This window comes from Conger conger, chromosome 15 (genome assembly GCF_963514075.1).
Source record: "Conger conger chromosome 15, fConCon1.1, whole genome shotgun sequence".
Lineage (NCBI taxonomy): Eukaryota > Metazoa > Chordata > Actinopteri > Anguilliformes > Congridae > Conger > Conger conger.
The window spans coordinates 7,970,244-7,987,743 of record NC_083774.1 but is presented as its reverse complement, the minus strand read 5'-3'; the positions used below and the strand labels follow the sequence as shown (position 1 = coordinate 7,987,743).

Here is a 17,500-nt window from a genome sequence, read left to right as displayed (position 1 = left end):
AGTCCCCACACACCAGAGCCCCGCTGCATCCCAGCGCACACCGCACACAGTTATGGGGGTCAGCCCAGAGCACGGATGGGCGACTCCAGTCCTGTATGCAGGACTTTGCTGCCGCCAGTTACCCTGGCCTAATCAGCTAATTAGCCATATGCACGATCCTGACCGATTCACTCGCAAAATTAGACCACAATAAAATTCCTGCAAAACAAGAACATTTATCAGCTACGGTTTGTCTCATGGAATGTGGATCGAAGAAATGATGGAAATAATTAAGAGCAGAAGTTGGTCTGAAATCCATGAACAGATACAGCCCTCCTTGCCCATCCCTGGCCTACGGCCGAGTGGCTGAGTTGCTGGGACTGGGACTGAAGGTTGGTGCCTTGGGCAAGGCCATTAGCCACACATTGCTCCAGGGGGGATTGTTCCCGACGAAGTCTAATCAACTATAAGTAGCTTTGGATCAAAGCGTCAGCTAAATAACTGTAGTATCATGTAATTCATGAAATGTAATTACACAAACTGCAACTCCTCCCCAGCACACACACACACACACACACACACAAAAGGCGTATTTTGGCATGAACTCAAAACAGCCCCAACAACGAAATGCTGGAGCTGACAGAGAGGACCCAAAGACACCCAGACGAATGCTCTCGATCAGTTTACGCCATTCTACCCACAAAGCCAAACATTCACATCCGCAGCGGATCCCTCTGCTTCGTTCCCGAGCTGGGCACAGGCAGGGCTCTGCCGCATCAACATCTGCAAATATTTACGGCAGAACATCGGGCACAGCTGAGCTCCGTAATCGAACCCGGAGGAACGCAGGCTTCAGAACGACATTTCACACTCCAGAGCGAGACTCGGGTCTCGGGTTCCATATTAATGTTCCCTTTCCGAGTCGACGCGGCCGTGCCTGGAAGTGCGGTAAGCGAAGTTTAAAAACACGGGCATCTCCGGGGAACGCCGTGCCTGAGTGAGAGCGTATCGATTTTTCCCCCTTTAGAAGAACAGGCCCATTAGGGCTGGAACAGCTGCCGCCCCCCCAGGCAGAGTGGGGGGGGGCGGGGGTTTGGGGCTCTCCACTCCAGCCCAGGCCCCTGGGAGACGCACAGAGTTCCCCCAACAGAGCTTCAAATTACACAAAAGGTCACACAGACGCCACGCAGAGTCTGGCTGGCTGTGTCATTGATTACAGGATAACCAGGGAAGAGAGTCAGGTCAGGCAGTCCCACACAATGACATCACAGATGGATAGTTAAAGACTAATCAAAATTCTATTTTCCCCTCAATTTAGCCAATTTTCCATTCACCTCCAATCAAAATCCTTTTCACACAGCGGCACACGTCCTCATTTGACGTTAAATCCCCCAGACGTTTTTTGTGTGGGTGTAGTTATGAGTCGGCGCATCTGATTGGACAGCTCCACTCACCTCAGATTCCTTGCCTCACAGTGACATCACGCCTGCTCCTCGGGCCTGCGTCAGGGAGGCGACACCACAGCATCCAGAGCCGGGCACCTGCAAACACAGAATACTCACTCAGGACCGCTGAATCCCAGCCAGACTCACTCAGGACCGCTGAATCCCAGTCAGACACACTCAGTGCTGCTGAATCCCAGCCAGACTCACTCAGTGCTGCTGAATCCCAGCCAGACTCACTCAGTGCTGCTGAATCCCAGCCAGACTCAGTCAGTAAGCTGCTGAATCCCAGCCAGACTCAGTCAGTAAGCTGCTGAATCTGAGTCAGACTCAGTCAGTAAGCTGCTGAATCCCAGTCAGACTCACTCAGTGTGCTGCTGAATCCCAGTCAGACTCACTCAGTGCTGCTGAATCCCAGTCAGACTCAGTCAGTTAGCGGGTGAATCCGGAGTCAGACTCACTCTGTGTGCAACTGAATCTCCAGTCAGTAGTACTGAGTGAGAGTCCAGTCAGACGGGCTCATCCATTCACTGGATAAGCCACCCAACAGCCCTCACAAACACAACCTTACAGTCACCTCACACCATAAAGCACATGACAGTTTCCAGAGTGACAGCCAGCTGGATACTACAATCGGAGATTCCAAACCAAACAGGTAGGAGTGAAAGGAGGGCAGAGAAGCAGACACGTTATCACATCTCTAAACTCCTCACACCCAGTTCACACGTGACCCGGTTTGAGCAGGAAAACACAAAAACACTCTTGGCCTCATTGGGATTCTGTGAATTTGCAACCGCTTTGAGGTTTATGCTAAGTGGCTGTTAGTCATCCTGAAAAGACGGTCTCAGGGCTTATACGGCAGCTTTCAGGGAAGGCATCTGGATCTGACCTCAAAATAAATTAACGTCTGTTTAAATGAAAAGACAAATAAACATCTCATTGCTAGTCTTTTTCACCGTTTCCACACCACTGGGTGCACTGATGTATAACAGTGTGGTTATATTCCAGGCAACACCACAAAAGCAATGTGGCAGTTTCTCTTGGCAGTTCATGCCAACTGATTTGGAGCTGAGAGTTCACTTTCTCCTGGGCCTGTAAAACTAGATGTGAATACTTGCAGTACCACCTTTTTAAAAACTGGTTGCAACAGGTTTCACTGCAACTGGTACGACGCGTTTGAAAGGGGTTGTAATGTAAAGAGGTATTCAAACTGAATACCCTGGCTCTGCCACAATCCGCTATACTGCCCATCACTGATCATGCACTGCTAACTGGTGTAGAGCTAATCTGAGCTTCAACTAGAAGAAAGAGGAAGACCTTTCCAAAATGGTAACAGTCATTTTTCACACTCAGTGACATTCGGAAGGTAACAATACTTCCCAACCTTAAAACCCAAGAGAGAAAGTGTGCTACAAGTGTAACATGGTCAGAGATCTTTATAATGCAGTACATTACACAACAAATGCTGTCATAGAAACGTGAGCAAAACAATGACTGGATTTGAAAATGGTACAAGACCCGTACGCAGAGGGTTGCTGGTTTGACTCCTGAAATAAAGCCCAAGCCAAAGACCCCCCCAGTGTAAACTCCTTCAGCACACCCAGCAGGCCTCCTGCGCACAGACTTTATGGTTCAGCCTCTGACAGTATTTATTTGCCTGGAAAATGCCCTTGCGAGGTGTGACTTACCAGCATTTTACATACCACCCTTGACACAGATAAGATATTTACTGCCACAATTCAGGTCAAGCACACTGACGGAAGCTATGGCAGCAGCGTATGGCTGTAATATTTTAACCCGTACTGTGTTGAGGACCGACTCAATATGTGCAGCGCCACAGTGTATTATTACCACCCGATCCGGAGCAGATTAAAGAGGCCAGACCAGACATGGGACAGGGACCCGTCAGTATGTCATGTGCACTGCCAGTCTCAGGGTTTGGGTAATAACCACAGCCTTCTACAATCTGCCAAATCAAAACGCATAAAAGCCATGGATATATTGCAGTAGTAACTTCCTGTTTTCACCACAGGAAAAAACAAGAGTGCGGCACAAAACAAAGACAAATTAATGGAGTGACTGTCTATTGAATATGTCGTAAAACACCCACTAAAACTCGGAAATGGTTTTCACATCTCAAAAATACAAGAAAATGGCGCACGATTCTGTCCCTTATAACACATACTTTGACAAGTTAACAATGCATTGGATTTCTGCATGTATACAGAGATGTATAGAGATTCACACAGCTGGACTCAAAAGGCGTCCACGTTGCTTCCTGTCCAGGGATAAAGTAAACTGTTCCAATGGTGTCAGCTGCATCATGACAAGCAGGCTCTGGAAAATGAACTGCACAACTAAAAATGGGGTCATAAATGTCAAAACGTATATTATGGCTTTGTCATCACAAAGTCACATTTTACAGCCAGAATACAATTTGTGTGCCAACAAGTTAAGTCTCTTAGCTACACTTTGATGTGTTCTTTTTCCAGTGTGGTTCAAAATATTATGGCTTAAATCTAGTCAGTTAAATTTAACCAGTACTGTAACTATCCAGATTTAAGTACATAATAAAACATTTTTACCAGCAAGACCATTTACTGTACATAAAGTATCATAACTCCTAAAGGTTCCTTCTATTTTTTATTTCCTGTGAATAGATGAGACTATAGATTGAAAGATTGATTTAGCGCAGGTCGTCACAGTACACAGAGAGGCTTTATTTCTGCTTTTTGTTCTTTACAAAACCAATATTTAGACTTCACTTCAGAGCTAGGAATTCAACCCAAATTTTCAACCCAGCCATTTGCCAAAAGCCATACTGACTGCAACTGGTGTTTGAGTTTTTATGCACATCATAGAAAATCATCATAAAACAACAACAAAAGTTTGGCATGGCAAAACGCCAGCAGAACTCAACGGGGGGGACTCGGCAACAACAAGTAAAAACTGACCATCCAACAAAATAATGAGCCAACAAGATGTTTTCAGAAGCACAATAAGAAAGTGCCAGAGTCCGTTGAGGAATGAAGACACCATGGCAACAAGGCAAACACATCCAGTCTATGGCTCATAGAGCTGCGGTCAAACCACGTGCATTTATTTCATCTATTTGGAAACCTACCGACCATACAATCAAGAAAAGAACAATAAACAGAAAGTAGCTATAGCTTTGGAAAAATGGTTGTACCCGCTCGAAATAGCCCAAGTACCCAAACTCAAATGGCACTTAATTTCCTCTCTCAATATAAAAAAGACAATTTGGTGTGAGCCAATTATGGTAAGCTTACTTTTTCACAGCAGAATACCAATTTCCACTTTTGCCCAGTCCAAGCAGGACAGACTGCAAAGTGAGTGATTTCAAATTGCAGTAAATGTAAGCAGTTTTCTGAAATCTATAATCATTCATTTATTTGTTTAGCACACACAACAGTGGCACAAACTAAATTCTACGGCCCACACTGCGTCAGAATGCAGAAGAAGCAGACGAAGATCTGTGGTTTATCTCCGGTTTTGAAACGACACGATTCCTGACAAGCCCAAGTTAAATTGACCTCGAGTTTTTATTTACCTGACCGGGCGAAAGGTATCGGTGAAACTAAACCGCAAAAAAGTATCTTATTTATTGTCTTTTAATAAATAAAAAAAGAATGACTACAGAATTGATCCACACACTTTTTGGTCTGAAATATGGTAATGTGTCAGAAGCAAACCATATCCAAAAAAATAGTTATATCAAGAATGTAGACACGCCAGTCGGGATTTTAAACCAGTGCACGCAGTGGTGAAAGTACGCTCAACTTCCAAGGGCTTTAAACAAATATTCTCGGGAAGACAATCCCATAGTTCATAACTAAATCTTGCTGAACCAGTTCTTCAAACAAAAAACTGATGTCAGCTGTTTTGAGTATCACCCAGAATTACAGCTCAAAATAATTTCGGTGTCCTTCCTATGATGTTGACACTGTCAACGACCTCCTGTGGAAAGCCAGGCTTAATATCAATATGATTATGACGATGCTTATTAACATTGTTGCTAATAATGCACCATTTCCATATTTCGCAATAATTAATAATAATCACTAACATTTCTGCAGCCATTTACTTCCTTTACATTGAAGGCTTATTCCGGGGTTTTTTTTTTGTTGTTGTTGTTTTTTTCACGTGTATGATGGGAAATGAAGAGCACAATTAGACGTAACCGACTCAAGGTTACCTAGCCTAGCTGTAAGAACCAGACTTTAGACTTGTAACTGCCAACAGGAAAATTACATATTCTTAGCTAGTTAGATAAATCCAAATAATCGCAAACTGGTACTTCAGTCTCGGTCTTAGAATGGTAACTGAGACGTATATACGTCTTATATTTGAGGAACATACAATACCCTAAGAGCGAAGACAGTAACTTACAATATGGGGCATTATTGCCAGCTGCAGTTGTTTCAATGTCAAAAATTGGTTTCTAAAAATAGGCGTAGCTAGCTTGCGTTTATGTCAGCTCACTGAAGACGTCGATTCACAGCATGGACACCTTGCTGTGCATTCACCTCAGGATTAATTAGCTGGCTGGCTACTTAAGGACCCTTTAACGACGACACGACAATACAACCGTATTTAAATGGACTAATTATACATCGATAGTTACTCACTACAATATGCTAGAAAGAGACCATTTGAAAGACACAGCGCTTGACAGGTTTTTAAATTAGCTAGCGAAACAAGACACTGGCTAGCTATTTAGCCAGTCAGCTACTATGTACTGATTATATACACAAGTACATCGAATACAACCGTTTCCGAGTCGTCGAAATGCAAAATGCAAAATAAAAACAATAAGCAGAATCTTTGCATATGCAATTGTTAAATAGTCAAATGAGCTAGCGTTTATATGACGTACAATTCTTTATGTAAGGCTAGCTTGGGGTGAAAAGGTGTACGGTAATGATCGCTAGCTAAATGGTTGGTTAGCCAACTTAAGCACATACTGTGTCAACCAATTTAGCTGGCGTAGCTTTCTAACCTACCAGATTCATAATATATCGGCGCAGCTGCAACTGTAGGGATTAGACTGTGGTGTTGGCTACTATATTATTCCAAGCTCCTAAACAGTGTCACCGGAGTGGACTAGCTCATGAGAGTTGACCGACATGTGTAAAAGAAAGGTAGCCAGCTAGCTATATGGGCATTATCATTGGGATCGTAGCCTATGGTAATCTAGCAATGTGATAAAATACCTCGCAAACCAAGTTATTAGTCATTTATCGGTTACGGTGTAAGGTTTTCTTACCGTATATTTCTGGTCCTAGTCGCCGTTTAATTACCACTTCTTACAAAACCATTAATAAGGTTTTATTTGCCTCATTGTAATATCCCCCCATTATAGACCCGACTCGCACGACACACAATACGTGAAAAAACACTTCCGGGGTTTACTTCGGCTCTCCCCGGAATACATCGGAGGACTAACATTCGATCATTTCCGTTAACAGTCGGAAGTATTCGGTCATCATTTCGCGAAACCTAAATTACACAAGAATGGAGCCTCGGTTGTTGTCGCAGCAATAGAATTAATCATATTTCTTGCATCGACAAGGACGTGAGTGACACCGGGTCTTCGTAGTCCCTGCACTAAACATATGCACTGACCTGGGAAACCGGCGGTTGCGGTCAGCTAACTTCCGTCGGACATCGTCTAAACTTTGCAGAACCATGACTGCCGTATTTACCACATAGCACACATTATCTATGTGCATGGCCCCGCTGTATAAAAAAAGACTGCTTGTAAGCCTTTGCAAATGATTCAACAAACTTTTGCACGATAACGATAACGGCAGAGGAACGTGTAATGCTACTGGAAGTGCAAGTGACTTACTTGGACACGCGTTGTATCTTAAATTTAGAAAGCAGTGGAATGCAGTTAGCGGAGTAATATCAATCAAACCACGCTGAAATAACGCAAATTAAATGTTCCTCACTTTGTTACTGAAAAACGCCACGCTGTGGGAAATGCTAGGAGCCTATACAACTGTAATGTAAACTACAAAGCTGAAGCAAATGCTTCAAAATCTGATATAACGTTACTTGTGTTGTTATGCATATTCTCTACTTGAAGAAAATACGGAAAAATTGTTCACATGCTCAATAAGTCACAATGAATGAAATTAGCCACTGTAGTTACTCTTGCCCATGGGTTTATTATAGGTTATTTTGGCACAAATAAAATAAGGCACATTCACTGCTATTAAACATGACAAAATAAAGACCAAATAAAAATGTATAAAAATAACACTTCCCTAATTTGATTGGTACATATTAATCCGTTACACCAAAATAACAACCTTATAATAAAACGCTATAGGTATTACTTCAAAAGCCGAACTTCGGGTATTAAAAAAAAAAAAACGAAAAAAGAAACCAAAAACTGATGCAGCAGCTTCTGCAATGTAAAATTTCTCCAGAGATACACTTCATAATTTATGAATCTTCTCAAATAGCAGAATGGATATGTTGCACCTCATGCGACAGAAGCTTGACAGCAAAGTGCCCGGCTGAGCTGCAGGGTGTGTTGGAGCCAGGTTACAGAAAAGCCGGATCTGCGGAGGAAGACATGCACCGTTTTCTCTTTAATTTGCAGTACATAATGGAAAGGTACCAAGACAATGCTGCCACCTTGTGACAATCCTACAGTGTGGGTTTATTGGACGAGAATGTGGCCGTGCACAGGCGACCTTAAATAAAAAAATAAAAAAACACTCCACACTTTTTCCACCAACAGTAGCTGTTCAATTGGCCTTATTCAATAACACTATCAAAAAAACCAAAACCGATTTTCTGTTGCGGTCCTCACATTTTAAATCCATTATAATACATCATTTCCTATGGTAAAACCAGGTGGATGCAGAATGAATCTTTAATTCTTCAAACAGTTAAGGTTTCAGCCATGAAATGCGTTTGGGGCTGTATTCATAAACCACCTGAGACCAGGAGTATTGATCCTGGATCAAGCTTCCTCTGTCCAACAATACATTTTTCATTACGGCCTTTAAGGGAAACCAGCATTACAACTTGGATGCTTTATGAATACACTGGTCATACTCTAACAATCTGAATTGCATACGGCACAGTGGAATTCAGCACCAGCTTCCCCCCATACACAGACATTGCTTTAACACTGGAGACATCCAAATATTTCTACCCTGTTATTCTCTCATACTGATTTCCTGTTCGTTTCTCCGTTGCTTTGTTTGGTGGTGGTGTCGCAACAACGGTGGGGCACGTGTGCAACACGATACTGCTGCCAGTAAAATAAATATCTCATTTCAAACCCTGAGGTCTTCTTGGAATGCTTATCTATTTGCAAGACCTTTTAAAAAAATAGACTATACTTGCAAATAAAATAAACTATATTTGCAAATTAAAACTCATAAGACCTAAATTAAGTATATGTGAGTGGCTCACAGCTTTTAATCATGTCAAACAAATTAAGGTTTAGAACATGATGAGCTGTGCCTGACTTATTTATGAGGTTTTCATTCACCACACACACAGACACCTTTCAGCATGCATACACAAGCATGCATGCACGCACGCGCGCGCACACACACACACACACACACACACCCCTTTCAGCACGCACAAGCACACATACACACACACACACACACACACACCTGCGCATTATGCCGTGGGGAGAAATAAAAAAACCGGAGTGGTACGAGAGCTCAGGAACAGCTGGGTTCCACATCCCTTTTAAGTGAAGGCTCGATATGACAGTGAGAATCTGAAAGTGCTTAGAAAAAGAAGCGGATGGCAGGTCCTTCTGAGCAGCGCGGAGGGCTGGACGCTGCTCTCCGCTGCTCTCCGCTGCTCAAACCGTCCAGAACAGAACCGATGCGCTGCTCACGCTCCCTCTGGCTCAGCCAGTCTCACAGCGTTTGAGACACCATGTCGTCCATCTCTTTGGGAGTGAACTGTGCACTGCCGCCCTGCTGGGAGGAGGGGCGAGAGGTCTCCACGCCGTCTCCGTTCAGCTGGGGGGGCAGCGGGGAGTCTGTGGGGTGTGCCTCCCCCGCCTCCCTGTCTGTGGGGTGTGTCTGCCCCTCCTCCCTGTCTGTGGGGTGTACCTGTCCCTCCTCCCTGTCTGTGGGGTGTACCTGCCCCTCCTCCCTGTCTGTGGGGTGTGCCTCCCCTTCCTCCCTGTCTGTGGGCTGTGCCTCCCCCCCCTCCCTGTCTGTGAGGTGCGCCTGCCCCTCCTCCCTGTCTGTGGGGTGCGCCTGCCCCTCCTCCCTGTCTGTGGGGTGCGTCTGCCCCCCCTCCCTGTCTGTGGGGTGTACCTGCCCCTCCTCCCTGTCTGTGGGGTGTGTCTGCCCCCCCTCCATGTCTGTGGGGTGTGTCTGCCCCCCCTCCCTGTCTGTGGGGTGCACCTCCCCCGCCTCCCTGTCTGTGGGCTGTGCCTGCCCCTCCTCCCTGTCTGTGGGGTGTGTCTGCCCCTCCTCCCTGTCTGTGGGGCAGTGGTCCGGCCCTGCGCTCCGGTGTTCGGGGGAGTGTTCCGTGGCGATGGTGTGGCAGCGGTCGCGGGTCTCCGTGTGATTGGCGGGCGTCTGCTCGGTCTGGGGCCCGTCTGTCAGGTCCCGGGGCCGAACGAAGGGGCCACTCCTCTCCAGCGTCTCCCCCCTCCGGAGCTTTCCCCGCTGGGGCCGGCTGACAGGGGGCTGGGGGAGGGGACCACCAGGGACAGGAACACAGTGCATTAGAGCCATCACGGGTCTAACAGCAGGGCTGCACAAGGAAACGGCCTCAACTGCTTTAAAAATGGTAAATGCATTTATATGGCACTTTTATCCAAAGCGTTTTACAACTCACTCACTCACTCACTCACTCACTCACTCACTCACTCACTCACTCACTCACTCACTCACTCACTCACTCACTCACTCACTCACTCACTCACTCACTCACTCACTCACTCACTCACTCACTCACTCACTCACACTCAACAGTGACTGGTTGTCATGCAGAGCACCAATCAGCTCGCTGGAAGCAATTGGGGTTTAGGGGTCTTGCTCAGGGACACTTCAACAAACCCAGTGCGGGTTGGAACCGGCAACCGGCAACCTTGCCAGATGAACGCTCTTACCTGCGGAGGTAATGTCGCCCCCAGGTGGCGGGCTATGAACCCACAACCCTCAGTCCAGAGGGCCCTGATATCATCTCGGGGGCCTGCATGTAACCTAGTGGCTAAGGTGCATGACTGGGACCCAGAAGGTTGGTGGTTCAAGCCCCGGTTTAGCCATGATGAGCTTTGCACAGCTGTTGAGCCCTTGAGAGCAAGGCCCTTAACCTTACATTGCTTCAGGGGGGGATTGTCCCCCGTTTAGTCTAATCGACTGTCAGTCAGTTTGGATAAAAGCCTCAGCTAAATAACTGATGTAATGTGATGTAATGTGAGTTTATTTGACTGTAAAGGTTGGAGGGGAAGGTACCGGGCTCACACGCGGAGAGTCGAAGGACGGCACGCTGGTGTCCCTGGGCAAGCCCTTCTTCATCTTCTGTGCCCTGCAGAGAGAGACCGTTACACAACTACACAACCAGACCATTACACAACCAGACCGTTACACAACTACACAACCTACCCCAGACCGTTACACAACCAGACCGTTACACAACTACACAACCTACCCCAGACCGTTACACAACCAGACCGTTACACAACTACACAACCTACCCCAGACCGTTACACAACCAGACCGTTACACAACTACACAACCTACCCCAGACCGTTACACAACCAGACTGTTACACAACTACACAATCTACCCCAGACCGTTACACAACTACACAACCTACCCCAGACCGTTACACAACCAGACCGTTACACAACTACACAACCTACCCCAGACCGTTACACAACCAGACCGTTACACAACTACACAAGCTACCCCAGACCGTTACACAACCAGACTGTTACACAACTACACAATCTACCCCAGACCGTTACACAACTACACAACCTACCCTAGACCTTACACAAGTCATCTACACAACACTAATCTCCACCAGACTGTTACACAACTACACAATCTAAGCCAGACCATTACACAACCTACCCCAGACAGTTACACAACACTCATCTACACCAGACTAGTCACATCTGACCAATAATAAGTTCAAAAGAAAAAAAGATCAAGTGTCAGCTGTGTATTCCTTTGAGTAAATATATTTTTTCATCTAAATCTTACAAGCAGTCTATTCATGCATTATGTCACGATGTAAAATCTGGAATAGCCACAAAATATATTTTGTGCAGCTTCTGCAATTAGGAATTGTTCCCACAGGGGGGTGCTATTGAACAATGTCATACCATTTCCAGTCAATCATAATTCACAAATCGTGACAACTGGTGTCATTTACTGAAGGAACGTGTCCAGATCCAGCCAGGAAGCCATTTTCAATCTGTCAATCTACAGGGATGACTTAACCAATCACACGTGTGTGCACGTGTCTGTTTGCTCGTCAGCGGTCAGATAAAGTTGTTTTACCCAGCCGTGTGATAAAGATGTTTTGCTGAAGAGCTGATTCAGGAGGAATACGTACATGGCTGGAACAACTTAGAATGCGCCAAGTGGACAGTTTTGAAGTACATATCAGAGGGCTTGTGGTTTTGTTTCAGAAAACGCATCGTGCTGACGCGCTGTGAATTCTCTCCATGCTGCATGTAATGAAGAGAGCCCTATCACAGGGCTCCTCTCCTCCAGAGTGAGGCTGACCGGGCTCTTACCGCTGGATGGACAGGGCCAGTTCCCGCCGTCGGCCGTGCGGATCGTCCAACGCTCGCAGCCTCTGCACGAAGGATTGCGCTGCCATGGAGACACAGAGAGCAGAATCACAGCACTGACACGCAGAGAGCAGAATAACAGCACTGACACGCAGAGAGCAGAAACACAGCACTGACACGCAGAGAGCAGAAACACAGCACTGACACGCAGAGAGCAGAAACACAGCACTGAGACACAGAGAGCAGAAACACAGCACTGAGACACAGAATCACAGCACTGAGACAGAGAGAGCAGAAACACAGCACTGAGACACAGAGAGCAGAAACACAGCACTGACACGCAGAGAGCAGAAACACAGCACTGACACGCAGAGAGCAGAAACACAGCACTGAGACAGAGAGCAGAATCACAGCACTGACACACAGAGAGCAGAATCACAGCACTGACACAGAGAGCAGAAACACAACACTGAGACAGAGAGCAGAATTAGTGTTATTCGTCACTAGTTTAGTCTTGCAGTAATTTCTGAGAGGCGGATGATAAAAGCAGACATTTTGTGGTGTTTGTGGGGAACACTGCGCAGTGGCAGCCATGTTGCGACACTCACTCTTGCCCAGAGCTCCTCGGGGAACAGACAGCACAGCGATGGGGTGCTCCTCTGGAGACAAGCCCAAAGCCATCTGCAGGATCCGCACGATCTCTGTGTTCTGACAGACAAAACACACACACACAAACACACGCTTACTGCTGCACTGTGTGTGCATGTGTGTGGGGGCAGGATCCACACAATCTCTGTGTTCTGAGAGACACAACACACACACTTACTGCTGCTGTCCACTGTGTGTGTGTGTGTGTGTGTGTGTGGAGCATCTGCACAATCTCTGTGTTCTGAGAGACACAACACACACACTTACTGCTGCTGTCCACTGTGTGTGTGTGTGTGTGTGTGTGTGTGTGTGTGTGTGTGTGCGGCGTGTGTGGGGGGGGGGGGGGGGGTCCTTGCGTGTCATCCTATGATAATCCACGGCGATGCCCCGCCCCCCTGCCTCAGCCTGGCAGTCTGACCTCATTCCCAACCCGGCCGCTGTAAAAACCCCGCACCAGCACTCCGCCAAAGCTGCTTAACGGCTAAAAAGGGGGGGGGGGGGGGACCTCTCCTCGCCTGTCAATCACAGAGCGGCCATCAAACCGGGCCTCCACAGGCAGGGGACTCTGGGAAACGGCCTCCTCCCGAGCCCGCCGCCCCTCAGATCACTGCGGCACGTCTTTAGCATGCGACGCGCAAACCGCCCCTGAACGCGCCTGCGGTCTGATGTCTCCTCGGGCAGGATCCGCGGGTGTGGACGAGCCTGGAGTACCCTGGAGCACTCCGGAGCGCGCGACGGGCGCTAATGATGTTCCTCGTCCGGCTGTGCGGCCGGCGGCGTCGGGGCAGCCAGGGCTCAGACGCGCCTTTGATGAGCGCTTTCAACATCGTCACAGCCTGAACTCCTCATCACCAGGCACGGCCCGTCCGCTCAAAAACACCGTCTGCAGGTTTCAGACACCCATACCCAATACCAGGAGGCTAATTCTCTGCTGCAGTCCAAATGGAGTATCTTACTGTCTCCATGGAAATAAACACAGAAGGAACCGATTAAAATGTAGTGGTAGAATTTCTGTTCAGAACATGATGTAAGTGTATTTACACTCAGGGAGCACTTATTAGGTATTTAGACTTCTTTTTGACACTTCTGCTGCTGTAGCCTATCCAATTAGAGGTCTGATGCATTGTGTGATTATAATAGCACTATAATAGCAATCTAGTTTTTGTAGTACTCAGGGTATTCTAACTGCCAGCCATGGTATGCTAGTTGCTAAGTTGATGTACTCTTCAAGGGTTCAAGTTGTATCTATGTGATCACTCTAGGACTCGGAACTGCACTTTCCTCGAGGGTCCTGAACGTACTTGTCCCTGGGTTTGATTTGCACGTCGCTCTGGATAAGAGCGTCTGCTAAATGCCGTTAACGTAATGTCATGTTATGAAATGTAATGATCTATTTCACGACTCTGAAAGCTCTGTGCTCGAAGGCTCACCTCATCCATCCCCCGCAGAACAGAACCAGGCCCTGCCCTGCGGCCTTCCGCCTCCACAGCACTCCCCCGGCACAGCCCAGGGTCTACTGCCCCAATACAGAGCGGGAGGTAGACCCCTCCTAATGAGATTTAGATTGGACATTCGCCCAGGAAGCCAAAGATGGCTTCTGCAATTTGAGATGAGTGCCAATCAATCTGTAATGGAACCCTGGCTCAGTGCACATCCTGCTCCGAGCTCCAGACAGGTTTCAAAAAGCCAGGCTGCTTAATTCTGTTACCTGTAATCCACCGCATCTCCCGTGGACTGAGAGCTACTCTTAAGTGCATTCTCTTGCTTTCGACTGCAAGCCGCCCACCCCGCCCCCCCCCCCCAAAGCTCCTCTACCAAGTTGGTCTGGTAATGAGAATCTTTTGTAAAGATCTAAAATACGCTTCATTACACACAAACAGTCCGGTCAAAATGAAAAACAGAAGTGATAAGAAAAGCAGGGCATATGGGTAAGACACCACACCGTGGCACACAGAACCGCCCCACAGGCTCCGATCAAACCCGGACCGCGCCCGTGCCAGAGCCGACTGCGGCTGGGAGCTCCGTGCAACGTTGCAGAATTGGCCACTGCGCAGAATAAGGGTGGGTTGGGTCTGTTTGGTCTCACCTTGCCTCCCATCTCCTGCGCGCAGTCCAGGGGGGTCCTCTGCCTCTTGTTCCTCAGATTGACGGCGGCCCCCCCCTGCAGGAGCAGCTCCACCAGGCCCTGGTGGCCCCCCCTCACGGCCTCGTGCAGGGCCGTGTTGCCCTGGTGATTGGCGACGTTGAGAGAGGCACTGCTCTGAGGCACACGGGAAAGGGAGACATTCACACACCGATCGCAGAGCAGAGCCGTGAATACTGAACGCGTCAAGCACCAATCTGGGCCAAGGCCAGTGCAGAGTTCAGCGACGATCGCATTTGATGCTCGGCTGCAATGACTAAGTTTGTGCAACAGTCTCCGCTATCATCACTGCACCCATCGCTGAGACTGGTAAATTGCATTGAACTTTGACCCCGTCGCTGGCTCAATTGTCATGACAACCGTATTATAGAACGTTCTCATCTGTGATTATCTTCGGCGAAGTGCCATCGCTTGCTTCCGTGTCTTGAGCTCGCAAATTACTCCACTTCGGTAAAGCGTTCTTCGTTTTACGGGCGTCCGCGTTCAAAATCAGTCGAGCGATAATGGAATATCTGTGACAACGTAGGGATATCCATGTATCTAACTACTTATATAACTATAAACTGGCCTCTAGTGCGTGATAATGTGTAAGTAATATACCCCGAATATAAAAAGGTAATATACACTCAGTGAACAATTTATTAGGTAGACCTGTACACCAGCTTGTTAATGCTAATATTTAATCAGCCAATCACGTGGCAGCAATTAATTGCATGAAAGCAAGCAGACGTGGTCAAGAGATTCAGCTGTTGTTCTGACCAAATGTCAGAACAGGGAAGAAATTGGATCTAAGTGACTTTGACCATGGAATAATTGTTGGTGCCAGACAGGGGGGTTTGAGTATCTCAGAAACGGCTTATCTCCTGTGATTTAAACACACAACAGTCTCTAAAGTTTGCAGAGATTGGTACGAACAACAAAAAAAAATCCAGTGAGTAGCAGTTCTGTGGGCAAAAACGGCTTGTTAATGAGAGAGGTCAGAGGAGAAGGGCCAGACTGGTCAAAGCTGACAGGAAGGTGACAGTAACGCAAATAAACTATGCATTACAACAGTGGTATGCAGAAGAACACACAACATGTTAAACCACTAAGTGGATAGGTTACAACAGCAGAAGACCTAAAAAAGTCTAAAAAATAAGTCTAATAAATACCGTATAAAGTGATCACTGAGTGTATATTATAATATAATAACGTAATATACCTTTTTGCTACTTCCGTTTGGCTATGTAAGCAGTTTATTGTTGTTCCGACATAAGTGTATATTATTCTTGAGCGTTGTGTTGTATAAAAACGATTTTATACATATAATCCATTCTCAGATTAATCAAGTCCTTATCATTGTAGAAGCACTTCTGAGCACTTGAATCTGTACATCCCTCTAAGGTCATTCAGCACACTTGTCCCCGGTTATGGGTATGCACTTTGCACTTTGTCGTACGTCGCTCTGGATAAGAGCGTCTGCCAAATGCCTGTAAGATAATGTAATGTAATAAAGTTGTGTCGGAGAGCAGTATGGGACATTTTAACAGGAAGTGCAATGGCAGCATATAACTAGGCTTAAATCGAGATGATCGGAAAACATGTCTTATCAGAATGAAGGGGGCGGCTCGGCAAATGGCACTGTTGAGTAGATCAGTATTTCACTGATTCAGAGCTCAGCTAAGTGTCTGACACTCATGGGTTCAGCCAGCCAGCGATCAATTGGATGACCTGAATAAAAATTTTGCCACGAGTACAGATGGAAGTTTAACTGACAGCAATGGCTGGCGAATGAAATTCCCTGGAGTAAAACGGCCGCTATTTCCTGGTGGCCCTTAAGACAGGTGTGGATTGGCAATTTACCTGGAGTAAAACGGCCGCCGTTTCCTGGTGGCCTTTAAGACAGGTGTGGATTAAAGGAGTGTTCCCGAACTGATCCTTCTTATTGAGCTTAGCGTTGCACTCCAGTAATGACGTCACCACCTGCCCCACACACACACACACACACACACACACACACACACACACACATACACACACACACACAAACACAAACACAAACACACACACAAACACACACACACATACACACACACAGTGTTACATATTCATCTTCACCAACGCAGCCCTAATCAGCTCTGCTCATAGAAGACTAATTTAGCGAGCCGCTCCAAGCTCTGATCTGCTCCTACTGACTGCTGCTAAGATTAAATGTACCGGAGTATAAGTCACATTGATCTGAATGTACACAAGCACAAATGAATACTCTACAAGTAATTAATTCATTAATTAATTAATACTTTACAAACTATAAAAGTCTAAGAAAGCCAGTTGAGATGAGCTGTGATTGGTCACTTTTAAGCCCCAGTTGTGTGGCTGTTCCAGTGTGAGCTCACCTGTGTGTGGCTGTTCCAGTGTGAGCTCACCTGTGTGTGGCTGTTCCAGGTGTGATATCACCTGTGTGTGGCTGTTCCAGGTGTGATATCACCTGTGTGTGGCTGTTCCAGTGTGAGCTCACCTGTGTGTGGCTGTTCC

General features: G+C 46.8%; 2 protein-coding genes across 2 annotated transcripts in view; both read right to left on the bottom strand.

The window, feature by feature from the left end:
* Positions 1 to 6,851, bottom strand: part of zdhhc7 (zinc finger DHHC-type palmitoyltransferase 7) — a 29,044-nt gene extending 22,193 nt beyond the window's left edge. Inside the window, exons 1-2 of the mRNA XM_061221819.1 lie at positions 6,709 to 6,851; positions 1,434 to 1,520 (exon numbers count right to left, since the gene is read on the bottom strand). The gene's annotated coding sequence lies outside the window, so the exon portion shown is untranslated. The remainder of the gene's footprint in view (positions 1 to 1,433; positions 1,521 to 6,708) is intronic.
* Positions 6,852 to 10,416: 3,565 nt separating this feature from the next.
* Positions 10,417 to 17,500, bottom strand: part of ankrd27 (ankyrin repeat domain 27 (VPS9 domain)) — a 43,143-nt gene continuing 36,059 nt past the window's right edge. The window contains exons 24-28 of the mRNA XM_061222149.1: positions 16,829 to 16,948; positions 14,930 to 15,103; positions 12,804 to 12,903; positions 12,199 to 12,277; positions 10,417 to 10,976 (exon numbers count right to left, since the gene is read on the bottom strand). Coding sequence (XP_061078133.1) covers positions 10,871 to 10,976; positions 12,199 to 12,277; positions 12,804 to 12,903; positions 14,930 to 15,103; positions 16,829 to 16,948 — 579 coding nt within the window. The 3' untranslated portion in view covers positions 10,417 to 10,870. The remainder of the gene's footprint in view (positions 10,977 to 12,198; positions 12,278 to 12,803; positions 12,904 to 14,929; positions 15,104 to 16,828; positions 16,949 to 17,500) is intronic.